The sequence below is a fragment of the Meleagris gallopavo genome, chromosome 19 (assembly GCF_000146605.3).
Source record: "Meleagris gallopavo isolate NT-WF06-2002-E0010 breed Aviagen turkey brand Nicholas breeding stock chromosome 19, Turkey_5.1, whole genome shotgun sequence".
Classification (NCBI taxonomy): domain Eukaryota; kingdom Metazoa; phylum Chordata; class Aves; order Galliformes; family Phasianidae; genus Meleagris; species Meleagris gallopavo.
Genome location: NC_015029.2, coordinates 4,918,827 through 4,933,515, shown reverse-complemented (window position 1 = coordinate 4,933,515; position 14,689 = coordinate 4,918,827). Strand labels below are relative to the sequence as shown.

Genomic DNA, 14,689 nt, shown 5'->3' with positions numbered 1-14,689 from the left:
GTTTTTGCTGGGACCCCCTCTCTAAAAATTCTACGCAGGAGAAGGGGAACTAAGCCAGAGGGAGTAAACTTATGTCCCCCCACAGCATGAGTATCAGCAGGCCTCACCTTGCCCTACAGAGCGTGCACAAAACAACAATCAGTTCAAGCTTGAAGCACAAGCTATTCTCCACGAGATGCACAGAGTAAACAGAATACTGACCCAAGAGACTTGGTGGGGAAAAGCTTTTCCATGCATGACTCCCGTTACATCATTCTCCTGCTGGTACCTCACTCCATGGACTGTGCTCAGTTGAGGTAGTGTGGACGCTTTCCTTTTTGCACTGCAAAGCATTCGAGGTGAGGCCTTGGGGCAGTTTGAAGGGAAACTGCCATAGGTGTCAGGTGCACGTTGCGTAGGGCTGGGGCAGCAGTGGGTCTGCCTCCCAGGCCAGCTTTGTCCAGGAGGGGGCACCACGTGCCTCCTGAAAATCAGGACAGATGTGGCAATTAATTTGTGTTAAATTTATGAGCAAGGGGCCAGAAATATGTCTGGCACAGCAGTAACGTATTCTGGGAATTGAGTTGCAAGAGCTGTTTCTCTAGTTATTTTAAGCCTTTGAAAATTGCATTTCTGTTCTTGCAGACTCGCCATCCATACAGCCTCAAATTGGGAAGGAAGGGAAGAGAACTGATATGAGCTCAGTTGGTGTGGGAACTAAGGTGATGAGGCCTGGTTGTGCTTAGGAATATGGAGCTCACCTCCACTAAGGAGACATCGTTGTGCCTGAGCTCTGCCCGCTGTATTTTGTGAAGACTGCTGCTGTTGGCAAACAGCTGTGGCCAGGCAGAGTGGCTCCATTTCAGCCTGTTCTTCTCATGGGTCTTATTTGATGGCTTTGACTTCTTTGGCACTATTATCTGACAGAAGATGTCCTCTGTAGATGCTGTAGGGAGAAGAATCATGAGAACACCACCTATTGAATCTCAGCTGTGTTACTGGGTCATACTGTTAGTGGCTTGACAGCCAGAGCTCTGTAGGTTTTAACCCATGATGCGGTGGACGACCCATGGGTGACACGTTCAGAAGTGTTGCAACCAAAATATTTCCTGCAAAAACAAACAAAAAAAAAAAGTGATGGTAGGGTGTTGTGGGAAGCTAGTGGTTGTAATAAAATTTAGCCTGAGGGGCTGGAGAAGCAAATGTTAGAGATGAGTGACTCTATGAGAAATAACTGCTTGGATTACTATATCTAGTGATAGTAATATTGGGGGGGAAAAGAAAAAAAAAAAAAACTATGAAAGGAAGGCTTTAATAATATTTAAATAGAAATGTCTATGTCTGATAAGAAGGCTTATCTTGCCTACTTCTCACTCTGAAAGAGGGTAGGAAGCCAGATCTCTGAAACTGCCATAGACCCTTCTGGTTAGCAACCAATGTCAGGTGGGTTCTGATGGCTTCAGACAAAGGCTAGTCACTGCACAGGGGCATTAACTGATTCACAGTGTTTATCATGCATGTTATAGCCTTAGCTGCTTCACCTGGATGAGAGCATGCCCTATTAGGGGAGGCATCTGGAAAAGGCTACTTCAGGACTGATGCTAATTGTAAGGTAACACTCAGCCCACTGTGGTGTGGATTGATGCTGCCTTTCAGATGTCAAAACCAAACCTTTGAACCAAGCCCTGCAAGGCTTCATGAAAGGAAGGCAGCTTGGGCTAACACCTTTTGAATTAGCTGAGCAGTCCTGTAGCCTTGGTTTGTTGCTGTCCTGAACTATTGTGTGGTGTTGTTTGTGTGCTGTCGCTATTATTTCATTTCACCCCAGATGGTGAAAAAATCTTTGTGTGTGGTTAATAAAGCCGCATAGATGGAATAATACGAGAGTGTTAACAAAGAATGTAGGCAAGCCCATCTGTTCCTTGTGTGCGATGGAAGCACAGCTTTCCTGTCTGAAGAGAGATGTGCAGCTGATTGTCAGTAGGTTATTAGAGCTGAGGGCTGAAGCACAGGTTGCCATTAACAGGCATTCTCTGCCCGGTCTGATGCTGAGCTTCTTCCAGTTGGCTAAATGGAGAGCAGCTCCAAAATCAACAGAAAAGCTGGTACAGTACAAGCACAGCCTTAGTTTTGGGAGGATAGTATCCTAGCCAGTGTCGTTCCAAAAACAGGAACTTCTGTGCCAGACTGCACTGCAGCATCTCACAAGTGCAGGGAAGGCCTTGCAAGTCAGCATCCCTTCAGCTGAAGGTCGATTTTCAGTGTGCTGGCATTGACCTGGAATGTGCAGAGAAAGGAGCTAAGAAATATCGGGACAAAATGGTTTTCAAAGAGGGCTGTGAGCTTGTATTTGATCAGACAAGAAAATCCAGCTGAAACAGAATTGAAAACCTGCTTGAACTGTGATGTGATCCCAGGCTGACAGACTTAACCCCTCGAAGGGTCCCTGCTCTCCTGTCTTTCAGAGTCATGGCATTTCTGGGTGCTGTTCATACTGCTGATAATTCCTTGTCCCTCTATGCCCTATTGCATGTTCCTTGGTGGCTGTGATTTCTTGTGCCTGTCCGAGTCACTTTTCTTTGCCTGCCCTTGCTTCTCCTATGCATGCTTGGGGTTAGAATCTGCTGCTGCATGAGGACTAATGCTGTCAATTTATTTTTGCACATTAATGTTGCTGGATGACCTGGGTTCTGAATAAACCATAATGTGTTTTCTTTGTTTGCCTTTGGAATGGTGGGGGGTGGGGGTGGCAGGGAGAGGGTCGATGTGTTTTGTTTGACTTTTTTTTTTTTCATTTGAAGCAAAAAAGCTGAGACTTGCTTAGAGATTTTCCAACTTCCTGTTTTTCTGTTTGACATAACTTTCCTATTTATCCTTTGCCAACCCTCCTTTCCCCCAAGGAAACAGGAAGCTTTGCTTGTGTGTATCTATGAAGCAACCAGCTGCCTGAACCATAAAGACCATGGAGAACACACAGTTTGCGCTTCCAAGACAAAGTGATGGTGGGGGAAGCTGACTCAGACTTTTTTTTCCTGCCTCTGCAAAGTCATTGGTGTTCAAAACAAGCTCCGTATTTGAAAATAGGCAATCTCAAAGCTAGTTCTCAAATTCAGTTCCAAGCTACTGCAACTCTCTTGACTGCAAGGGTTGCTGAAAGGTTTTGAGGCTTCGTGGTTGGTTGTTAGAAATGTAGGTACTGGGTGAAAGCCTGGGTGCTTTAAGGGTGCTCTAAGGGTGCTCATTGTGAAGGGTTTCTCATGTATGATCTCTGGACGCTTCTCTCTAAACATAGTAAAGTGCACTCAGGAATTAATTCCCTTCTCAATAATGTAGAAAAAAAACATGTGATGGGCATCATGTGAATATAGACCTGAGCTATGGAGTCTTGCCCAACAAAGGCAGAGAGCAGTACCTGGATGCCCAAAGCAGAGCACAGCCTTCCTTGCAGTCTGCCAGGCCTTCTGTCCCTACCTGCAGATGCTGCTGGAGAAGTGCTTTCACTTAATACCCCAGCAAATGGGCATTAAAATCTGGTTCTCTCCCCAACTGGGAGATGTCCCATAGGATTTAGCTATTTGTATCAACAGGCCATTCACCTATGTATGAGCTGTTGAACATCTAGAACAATGTTTAATGAGAAAAGAATCAACAAACACTAATGTGTGTTCACATCTGATGAGAGCCAGAAATGGTGGCTTTGGTGCAGGTCTTACTTAGAAGTTGCTGTAGGAGTGAGGAGGACGATTCTTTGAGGCCCAAAGCAAGAGGGAATTGAGTTTGCCTTCAGCAGACCTTCAGAAACTTGGAAAATCTGTCTGCAAGTCCAGCTTTTCAGAACTCCCCTTTAAAAAATAAACTGATTGCAGGGTGTATGTGTGCATGTCTACGTGCAGGGGGCTGTTCCCCCCGCTGCCTTTATACCTCCCTTTCCCTTGTGCACGTGTTTTCTCTCTCCTGCAGCTCAGCCAATACCCTCATCTGCGTGAGGAGATGGAGAGGATTGTGACAACTCATATCCGTGAGAGGGAAGGCAGGACCAAAGATCAGGTGGGTGACCAGGAGTGTGTAAGAGGGAAGATGACATGGGGTGGGGGACAGTCTGGGTTAGAGGGCTCTGAGCCATGGGGCAACTGGCAGCAGAGGGCTGATGAGATGAGCTGTGCACAAGGCTCTGTCTGCTCCTGGTTGCTCGCGGTATCAGTAACGAATGTCTTGCTCTGTCTGTGCCTCTGTTTGGCAGGTTATGCTTCTAATAGACATTGAGCTGGCTTACATGAATACAAACCATGAGGATTTCATTGGGTTTGCCAAGTAAGCACTATTACCCTATTGTCTCTTCTTCTCTTCATGTGTTTCCTGTGGCTCTGTCCTGTAGCTGTTCCAGTAAATGGTTTGCAGAGGTCCTGGTGCAGATGCTGTGGTCCTGAAGTATGGCTTGACTCTCAGTATTGCTTCCCTTTTCAATAACTCCACATCCCAAGTCTCTGGGGAGGAGGATTAGGGATGCTTATGAAGTAGAAGGGGGAGTTAGGGCATTAAGGCTGTGTCAAGCTGTGGAGGGTTAGTGGCCCAAATGTGATTCAGGTGGGATTGAAAAGATGAGTAGACCAAGGCTGAGTGTGCAGGTGGAGATGGATTGGGTTATTAAGGCTTGGAAGCCTGTGGTGAGGGGTGTGAACTCACTGTAACAGCTATGTGGTGGGAGCAGAACGCAGGTGATCAAGAAGAGCATGAGGAGTTTTGAATGTCTCCACTGTTGTTTGCAGTGCTCAGCAGAGGAGCAGCCAGATGAGCAAGAAGAAGGCAGCTGGCAACCAGGTAGGCCAAGTTTCCATCTCCTTCACTGCTGCAAGAAGGACATGTTTGTTACCTGGGAATTACCAGGTGGACAATTGCTGGGCTGGATGCAGCAGTGTTCTAAGTTGTGGCTTTTTTTTTTTTATTTTTATACTCTGTTTACATCTGGAGGAGAATTTTTAGGCTCAGTACAGTTGTAAGGAGCCAAATGTGTAGCAACAACAGAGGGAAAGCGTCTTAGAGGTAAATGGGTGTTTGATGATCAAGATCTAGTCTCCTACAATCAGAAGGGGTACAGTACTAAGTAAGCTCACTGCCTGCTGTCTGGTCTTGATTTTCTGATAGAAATCACTATCAATGTTGTATACCTCCCTGGGGTTTCAGCCCCTCCGCTAGCTGTGCCAGCTCTTCTGCTGAGGTCAGGGAGTACAGAACGCTTGGGGTCTTGTAGATGCGTTCACATTTGAGCCAGTTAATAATAAGGTGAACTCCCTCTTCCAGTCCAATTACTGCTAGGTCTGCTACAAGACAGACTTGTGAATCCTAGTTATCTTTCCCACCGGTGGCCGTTACTTTCTGCAAAGGTATTTCAAGAGAGTTTGTGGTCTCTCTTATGGGAACCTTCGGTGGAAATACTTCAGCCCTCTGCACTGGGAGACAGAGGGTGATGTATAGCCGTTGCTGCACTGGCTGTGTGAGAACTTGCTCACTGGGAAAAAGCACAAGGGAGGAGTGGAGTATACTTACTCTTTCAGGAGTTGTAGGGATTGCACGTGCAACTAAAAAGGAGCTAATGAAACCTAGATTTGCTGGGGAAATGACAAGGCTGTCTAGACTAGGAGGTGCTGTAGGGATACCATCAAAGAGAGTGAAACAAAAGCTTTCATTTTGTCATCTTTTAAAAAACCTTTACTCCTAATATCCATTATCTTTGAACATGTTTGATCACCTTTTCCTGCACGCATGCAGACTGTTTCAGTGCTGCTGGCAGGCAGGCTGTCAGGCTGGACTGGCCAGCATCTGCTTTGTGGGATCTCAGTGCTGCTGTACTGAGCCTGATGCTCTGCAGTGCACCTTGCTGGAGAGCAGACTGTACCAGAGCACAGCGGGCGAGCTCTGCACCAACCTGTGAAATCCTTGGGCTTTTCCTTTTGGCAGGCTTTGTTTTGGGATGGGGATTGCTTTTGTTTTTGCCTGGGATATAAGTTTTGGCACCAGGTTCCGATTTATTTTTATTTTTTGAGCCTCTCTTCTCCTGCTCCGGCTTTCCTAGTAATAATTTCTCCTCTCTTTGCTCCTCTCCTGCTCTCTGCTCTGCTGCTGTTGCTATGGTTCCCCTTTGCAGGATGAGATCCTGGTGAGTAGAAGGCCTCTCAGTAGGGTGTGCTAATGAACATCAATGTTGCATCTGGGAAGGTGAGAACAGTGTATAGGAAAATTAGATCCTCTGCTGCTGAAGGAGTGCAGCTGGCAGTAGGCCCACGTGAAGCAGCAACAAGGCATAAAGGTGCTGTGTGCTAAGGAAAATCTTGGAGCTGCTGGTACATCTGCAAGTGGGTGGAGATGAAAAGCAGCAATCCAGGGATCTGGGGTTCTGTTTCACTGCCCCCTCCTGTCCGTTGAGAGAATAGGACTGTCTCCAGTTCTAACAGCGGCAGTGAGGTGAAGATCCAGTACTCCCACATTTAACTTCAGAGATGCAGGTTGAAGGATTGTGCAGCTCTGTGGTAGCTGCTCGCACAGTGCAGCTTACTGATACGCAGTGCAGTTGCTTCTTTTCTTTGCTGGGTCACTTTCAACAAGCAACCCATTCACTGAGGTGCACACACATTGCACGCAGATGTATCTGGGTGCTAAGGGTCCAGCAAGACACAGAAGTTAATGCCTTTAAGCTGATGCATACTTGCATTTGATTATTGGTGTGTAAGGCTCTAAAACAGCAGATGGTGAATTGGAGTTCCATAGAGACTAACAGCCTGGCTTCTCTACAGACTAACCTATAGGAACTTGTATGGCTCTGTTAATATGATTACTCAAATACATGGGTATGCTGAAGTCCAGGGTACTAATTCCAGATGCACCATTTTGTTCTCACATACTTAATGTCTCCTTGTCACAAAACTCAGTTATATCAGAGTTGCTTGCCCATCTCTTTCTCTTGAACTGTTTCCCCCCCACCCCTGAGCTGGGTGAGGCACTCCCTACCTGCAGTGTGCCAAAAGGTGTGCTGCTCACTTGTTTTTTCTCTGGGCATGCTTTTTTCTGGGTGTGTTGTTGTGACCTGATGCTTCTGTAGGTTGTGCCCGCTCACAAGGCACTCTATGCAATTCTTCCTGTGTCTCTTTCCTCTTGACAGAGTGTATAAGGCACAGCCAGGTTCCTTCCTGCATCCTTTTTATTCCCAGCCTCTTTGAGGCAAAGGTTTTCACTGGCCAATTGAGTGGGGGGCTCTTCTGGCAGCAGCAGAGAGCACGGTGTTCCTTGTCTTTCCATATGATTCTGTGTGTAGGGGTTCCCTCTGCTCTTTCCTCTGTCACCTAAAGCTTTTAGGACCCTTGTTAACACTTACTGCTTCCAACCTCATAGGTCATCCGAAAGGGCTGGCTCACCATCAACAACATTGGGATCATGAAAGGTGGCTCCAAGGAGTACTGGTTTGTCCTGACAGCAGAGAACCTCTCCTGGTATAAGGACGATGAGGTGAGTAGCTAGATCAACTCTGCAACTTGAAAAAGCTATGGCTCTTCTGAGTATAGCAACGGGGGCTGTGGAGCTGAGGGCAGCTCAGATTCTGGCTCCTTGTGACTTTGGGTAAAATGCACTTGATCCCTCCAGGACTCAATTGTTGAACTTGTGAAGCAAGACTGTGTCTTACGTTCCTGCACTGAGTGTGCTAAGTAATGCATTTTCCTGAAATTCTTTTGGTCAGAACACTGCTGATCAAAATATGGTGATGTGTGGAATATCACTGATATGGTCCTATGCTATCGATTTTCTTGAAGATCTTGTATATTAAGAATTCTAGTGCTATGGTATTGGTGTCTTTCTACTTCAGCAGGAAATAATTCTGTCAGCAGACAGAATTGTCCATGGTGAATATATAATTGTCAACTGTTTCTTCTTGTGCAAATCAAAGATAATTGTTGTCTTCTCTGATTATTATTTTGTTAGAGGAAAACTAGCTGGATAGTTTTGGTAAGGATGTGATCACAAGGGTTAGCCCCACTCTGTATGCCGGGAGATGAGAAGTGCCCTTTTGCTGCAGTTACGCATTGAAGTGTTCAGGGCTCCTGATCCCAAAAACTGCTCTGTCCTTTGCTGTGTTTTTTGTTTTTTTGTCACTTAGGTGTTTTGAGGCATGTGGTGATGTGCCTGGGAGCTGTAGTTGGGCTCGTGTTCTTATCTAGTTTATATCAGTGGGTTTGTTTCATTCTCAGCAGGTGAAAATGATGACAAATATAGTGATGAATCAGCCTCTAAATATCACCTTCTGCATGGAGACTGCAATAGCACTGCTGTGCGTGAGCAGGCAGCGATTTCATACTTGAAGAATCAGGCATTTAAATGTTTCTGCTAAATCAATGCATCTCTGCTTTAAGACCCCTGTCCTTTGTATTCAGAGTTGCTAGGGGAGGCTTCACTTTCCTCCAGGTTACATACGCTGATCGAGTGGTTATAAACATCAAGTAGTTTAATCAAAGCCAGCTGCTACATCTGCATTGTGGAGATGACCAGAACTCCTTGTTCTTCCCCTGCGGAGTGGGAGGGAGGACTGTAGCATAAACTGTTAATGGATTCCAGTTGCTTGGGATTGGGGGTTGGACCTTCCCCCTTCTTGGGGGTGTGCAGCCTTGGGGGTCACTAGCAACTGGAGGTCTGCAGTGTTTCCCTTCCCCATGGTAAGATGTAGGGCTGTCTAATTAAGGCAATTCCCTGCCAGCCTGGGTCTCTTATAAACATAGGAGAGCCAGTGCTGACGAGGTCTGAGCAGCTCCTGAGAAAGGAGCCTTTGTGCTCAGTGAGTGGGAGCAGAGGGGAAAGGGAAGCATGCTTTTGATTCTTCCCCAGATTCAGCTCCTTGATCTCCGGCTGAGGGAGAGATGTGAAGCAACTTCCACCTGGCTCCATAGCTGAGTGAAACTACAAGTCGGTGTGTTTTGGGGCTGCTTGGAGGGCCCCAAACATGGGAATTCCCACCCCAAACCTCAGTCCTGCAGGGCTGGCTGCAGCGCAGGGCCCTCTGTGTGCCCATCCCGGATTTCTCCTTCCCCACTGATTGAGGACTCATGTCCTGTGCGGTTCCTAAAATATTGTCACATGCTTTTAGAGGCTGCACACAGTGATCTTCAGCTCTGGGAGGAGGGGGGAGGCTTTGCCCAGCCCTGTGCTCCCTGTTCCTTGTGCTCTGACTGCTGGCTGGAGGAAATGAGGAGGGAGCTGGCTCTGTCCTGCTGGTGGCAGAGTTGTGAGAGGTGGACTGGGAAGGCAAGGGGTGACATGGTGTGGTGGGGTCAGGGGAAAAGCCCGGCTTGCAGGGAGCTGGGGGGAGTGGGGACATGGCCTCTCCCTGCCCTGTTTTGCAAGCCAGGACCAATGTCTGAGGAATGGAGACATCTGGACCCCATTAGTGAAATACCAGTCTTTCCGCAAAGCTGGTTTGTTTTTCCTCTGCCTCTGAAGAAAGGAATTGAAACTTAAAATGTCTTAAAGGGCCCGGCGTTGCGTGTTAGTGGGGAGATGGCTGCTGATGCTCTGGAGGGGCCTTGAAGGAGTGTGCTGGGGAATGGGAGGGGAAGGAAAGAGGGGCCAGACGGGGGTGGAAAGTTGGCTCCCCACTCTGCCATACTGCCAAAGCATTTGTGTGGTGTGTGTGTGCTCCCGAGTTCTGTTTTTCTTCCTGTCTCCACTCAGGGAGGCAGATGTTGGGCCCTATGCAGAGCTGCCCCACGGGCAGCTGGCCTCCCCCAGAGCCGGTGACCCCCTGTGGTACCTGCACCTCCCAAGGGCTGGGGACTGCAGGCCAGTGTGGGAGGGAGAGGCAGGGAGGAGCCTGCCTTGGCTGCTGGCAATATAGAATGTTTCCTTGCTCAGGGAAGCCACAGAGTCCCCAGTGCTGGAGCAGAGCAGTACCACAGCATGCTGTCCGGCTGCTCAGTAAGCATTGTAGCAGATGTGCTACAAGGACTTGATTCAAATAGTGCTGCCTGAATCCCCTGTGAAATCCTCAGTGCTCACTTCATCTTTCCCTCTGGATGCAAAAGAGGGACTGCCAGAGCATGTGGTGCTGGGGAGCTGGCAGGCAGGATGCAGTGAGTCCTGTGTTGCTGTCAGTAAAGCTTGCTGCCTGCTGGAGGGACCCCGCACTCCCTGCTCTGTCAGTGTCCACAGGAGTGCATGTGCAGATGGAGAGATCTGCTGTTCCTCTGGCAATTTGTGTGAACGTGTGATACAGATGGACCTTCTGTCCTCAGGTAAATCACCTACTAGAAACGTGGGATTTGCATAATAGATGACTACATGAGAAGAGCATGGCCTTACTTGCTGTGTGCGTGCATGTGTTGCATGCACTGCAGCTGCCTTGTGATTCCTGTCTGTGTACAGGAGGGATGGGTGCAGAGTTCCTGGTGGCTTCAGGTTGGATATGTGAGGATGCTTCAGATTCTTTATGCATCGTGTTGGTTCCTCTCACATCACTTGTGCTTGGGCTCTCAGTGCCTTTCTTTTGGTTGGAGCACAAAGGTACTCTCTTGTTCTGGGAAGAACATGACCTCACTGACCGCCATTGGCTGCTTATCCTGTATTTTTTGGTGTTTTGTACCCAATTCTACTTAAGAAATAAATACATTGATCAATAGTGAAGTTGTTCCCCTGCAGCACACGCATGCAGCCCCCGCCTGCCCCACCTCTGCCCCACCAATCTGTGTCCTTGATGCCCAGGTTAGCTGGTCGGAATCTTTTCTTTGCTCTGATTCCCTCAAACTGGTGACGAGGTGGTGCCTCTGATCCAGCTGCATCCTGGTGTTTGCACCCATTTCGTTTAACAAGCAGGTCTGCTTGGAGGTTTTTCCTTTGCTACTTTCACAGCACTCTTAGCTGCTCTGTGAAACATCTTTACATCATCTGCGTAGCTCTTTGATTCACTTACTTTCTTCAAAAGAAGAGTTTTCCCCGGATAAACTCTTTTCTCTTACTGAGTCCTCATTTATGCTTTCACTCACTGTTTCTCTTTTATTTTCCAGACAAACATCAAAGCAAACACAACTTCCAGAACATTCAAACTTCCAACTTTCAATCCTTTAGTTTTTTTTTCTTTTTTTAAAACATCAGCATTCTTTAAGATGTGAATTCCCCTCTCTCCATTCACCTTTCTCTGCTCGATCATGCCTTCTCAGGTAGCAAAGTGCAGTGCAGTTGTTGCTCCACCAGGCCCTTCTGTTTCTCTCTGCACTTTATGGCAAAGCTTAGCACGTGAAACAAGCTATCAGCGTAGCCATCCCTGGGACAAGTACACAAAGCTGAAAGAAAGGATGGATGGCTGAGAAGGGAATGAAGGAGAGGTGGAGAAAGAGTAAGAAGAATGTGAGCAGGCTGGTAAGCAGGCAGGTAAAAGTGATCGAGCGTGGCTTCAAAGGGTGCTGTTATCCTCCCAGGCTGAGGGATGGGTGAACTCTGCATGCAGCTGCCCCCGCAGCCCACCCTCTCCATGCATGTCCCTCTGCCGTGCAGGTGTTGCCGTCCCCGTGCAGCACTGGCAGTGTGTGGTGTATCCCAGCACAGCCTAACCAATGTGCAGACTACTGTACAATCTCGTAGTCCTGAACAGGTAGTCTGAACACTGGGCAGACGGAGTGGAGCCTCTGTGATCTGCTCTCCGGCTATCAGCAGCTCATTAGTCCTTCCCCTCCCTGCCTTTGGGATGGGGTTTTGGGGGCAGAGATGGGGTGAAGGAATGTCCAAGTCCAGATGGAAGAAACATCCTCTTTTTGGCAGCTGAGAAGAGATCTCGTTCCCTGTATGCTTCCAGTTTGGAGCAAGCCTCCAAGCTCCTTCTTCCTGCGCTGGTGTCCAAAGGCTGGTACCTTGTTTCCACCTAGAGTACTCTGCACCTTCCTATAGAGAAAAGAAAAAATAAATCAATTACTGCAATTCTAGGAGGAAATGTGAAGTTTTGGCTGTCGCCCAGGTGTGCAGAACTTGTTGTTTCATTCAACTCCTCTTCTCCTTGATAGATCTGGCAGAACAGCTGGTGGAGTTGGGTGGGGAGGATTCCCAGGCCCCAAGCACCCTCAGCTCCTCCTGCCCAGCTTGTCCTGTAGATCGGCCCTTTGCCTGGAGTGCGGAGGAGAGCTCAACCCAGATCGGCCTTTGCTTCCAAGTCCTCAAAAGGGTCCTTTGACCCACCTTGGCCAGTTGCCTGTGCAGCTCGCCTTCGGCTACTGCAGGAGCAATCCACATCCCGTCTTTTTTTTCCCCCCACCATCTCTGGCATTGCAGAGCCTCCCTCCCTCCCTCTTCTGGTTTTTGCTCCCTCCCTTCTTGCTTCCCTTCTGTCCTTCTGCCTCAATTGACGTGGCAGTGGAGAGCTAACTAGACTCGAGGGAGGAGCTTGCTGGCTGCTGGGAAGGCCGGAGGTTGGCAGGAAGTGAGCCGGCTGGAGGGTAGGGTTGCGCGGGGGAAAGGAAGGTTCCCTACCTCGCATGGAAACTTGAGGAATGCCGTTGCTTTCTGCGGCGCTTGGCTCCCATGTAGTGATTCCAGATGTTCCCTAACCCATGTGGTTTGCTCCCTCTCTCCCCGGTGCCGCAGGCATAAAGAGGTCTTTGTTTTTGCCGCGTGTCTCCCTTCCAGCGTCGCCTTCTCTTCTGTGCACGCTGGTGGACGCTTATGATTTGTGGCTAAAAATACAAATACCCACAGCTCCCACTTTGGCCTTAAGCGTGTAGCCAAGCCTTTCCTTTTCCTGGAGGTGTGCAATGCGTTGCGCATGTGCGGTGCTCTGCCTCATCCAACCAACTCGACACCAGGGATGTTCCAGCTCTGCCTGCTGCTCAGGCATGGGGAGAAGTGCACACTCACCCTTTGCAAAGGCTGACGCCACTGCTGTGACTCGCTGAGGTCACGATGGGGCTTTGGGGTGTTACAGGCCCTTTGGTTCTTAAGCTGCTCAGTATTGGTATCTTTTCTAACACAAGCAGTGATGGCTTCCTAGGGGTGCAGGCAGCCCTGCACTAAGCTGCATGCTTAAATCTGCGTGTGAGTTCAGCTGCTATCTGACTCTGTACTTGTGAGCAGGTGAGAAATGGGTGTGCAGCTGATTACCATTGCTGTGCTTACTAAGCCAGCAGTAATGATGGTGATTAATCACATGAGTCCAGGCCCAGTGTCTGCAGAGCTTTTGAACTAAATCAGCTTAAAATCTTAGGATGTGTTGTTTAAGTTAAACCAATGTAGCTTTCCTTTGTAAACAAGCCATTACAGCTGCTTTGCAGCTTGGAGCGCTGATCAGTGTCCAGTAATTTATGTTAGTAAAAATTATGCTCTGAGGGTCGAAGAGTGATGCAGGTGGGCTGTGCTCTTCAAAACTGATGGAGATGTGTGCAAGGGGTCACTGGGGCTTCCTGGAAGAGCTGCAGCTCAAGAATTCAGCTCTTCTAGCTGCCTTTTCCTTGTGAAAATGAGACACAAGATGAGTGCTTGGTAGCATTTCGCCTGGAGAAGGAAGGCGTTCAGTTTGAAACACTCAACTTGGTTTCAGAGAATCCAGTCTGGTTTTCAGAGGCTTCTTCCTAACAATTACATATTGTGTATGTATCCATGAAGAAAGTTTACTCTCAATTCTGATGTTTTTCCATTTGAGAATTACTGAGGAGATCCCAAAGCGTTATAAATGATTTCACTGCAATCCCAGTCATCTCTGGGGCAGCGTTGTTTACTCCATCTTTTGTTTGCCCAACGTGAAGCTTTGCCTTTTATGAGAGGAGAGATTAAGCAGTTTAAGAAAGATGAATTGCCCCTCATTACACATGGCCACAAATCAAAACACAGCAGTGCTCCTTCCCCCATCCCCACAGACCCTCATCTCACTGCAAGAGGAGGTGCTTGTCATAACAGCTACAGGGAAACCTTTAATTACTTTACGTTCTCTGAATGCAAACTGAGACCTAATAATTCTGTCAATTATTTTCTTAAACTGTGAGTGCCAATTTCTAACCTTAGGGGAGCCCACACATGCATCTGCCAGCATTACTTCACATGTATTTAAGAGCAGAATGTAACTCGCTGCTGGGACAGTGCAGCTGAATGGAGGAAGTGCTTTGAGTCAGGCTGGCTTGCTGCCCACTGAGTCCTGTGGATTTCTTGGAGGTTATAACCGACGGGATAGCAACAGATATTCAGATAATTGTATAAACCTTCTCTGCCTCTGGCTAAAACTGGAGTTGTGTGAGATCATCAGGTTGCAACTGCAGCGTTTCTCTCCCAGCCTGCTGCTGTGGCTTGTGCCTACAACTGGGAATGGCTGATGTCCCTGAACTCCCTCCTGGCAGTGTTCACTTCTCTCTGCGTTGGTAGATGTGAAGTGCAGAGCTGCATCTGTGTCTGGCTGTATCTGCACCATGCTGGGGGTGAGGGGGTAATCCTTTGCTGTGTTCTCTGCCTCTGCAAGTGGTTTGCTGTTATCTCCTTGCAAATGGTGTAACTTGATTAGGCACAGCAGGCAGATTAGGGGAAGTTTAACCCCATGTCTGCAATGTTCCGTAGCCAGCACAGCATCCACGGTCCTTCTCGTATGGTCAGTCTGAGTGCTTCTGCCCCCTCTTTGGTCTCATGGCTCTCCAGGTTCACTTACAGACCACGTGCACGTCTTACAGAACCAACATTATGCTGATGAGAGGGAGTTTGATCCTTTTTTTTT

The 14,689-nt window shown here is 48.1% G+C and overlaps 2 protein-coding genes across 3 annotated transcripts in view; one reads left to right on the top strand and one right to left on the bottom strand.

Moving 5' to 3' along the window:
• DNM1 (dynamin 1) overlaps positions 1-14,689 on the top strand; it is a 41,066-nt gene that overhangs the window by 10,655 nt on the left and 15,722 nt on the right. Inside the window, exons 11-15 of the mRNA XM_019621301.1 lie at positions 3,940-4,026; positions 4,220-4,290; positions 4,746-4,797; positions 6,122-6,133; positions 7,363-7,476. Of these exons, the coding sequence (XP_019476846.1) occupies positions 3,940-4,026; positions 4,220-4,290; positions 4,746-4,797; positions 6,122-6,133; positions 7,363-7,476 (336 nt within the window). The remainder of the gene's footprint in view (positions 1-3,939; positions 4,027-4,219; positions 4,291-4,745; positions 4,798-6,121; positions 6,134-7,362; positions 7,477-14,689) is intronic.
• Positions 9,131-12,923, bottom strand: LOC109370470. 2 transcript variants are annotated; one of them, XR_002120610.2, is made up of 2 exons: positions 12,178-12,442; positions 9,131-11,886 (listed from the first exon to the last, which is right to left on the bottom strand). XR_002120610.2 is itself a non-coding variant. In XM_019621430.2 (2 exons), the coding sequence occupies exons 1-2, from the start codon at positions 12,760-12,762 to the stop codon at positions 11,155-11,157; spliced, it is 1,026 nt and encodes a 341-aa protein (XP_019476975.1). In that variant the 5' UTR covers positions 12,763-12,923; the 3' UTR covers positions 9,131-11,154. The 2 variants fall into 2 exon arrangements, 1 of the variants encoding a protein (XP_019476975.1); XM_019621430.2 differs by lacking the exon at positions 12,178-12,442 and adding an exon at positions 12,469-12,923.

Excerpts from the sequence above, each read along its gene's own strand:
- LOC109370470 (XM_019621430.2), bottom strand. The coding sequence starts at position 12,762 with ATGCGCAACGCATTGCACACCTCCAGGAAAAGGAAAGGCTTGGCTACA. Across the intron at positions 11,887-12,468 it reads TCCTCAAGTTTCCATGCGAG|GAAGGTGCAGAGTACTCTAG; the intron begins GTAGGGAACCTT and ends TTTTCTCTATAG.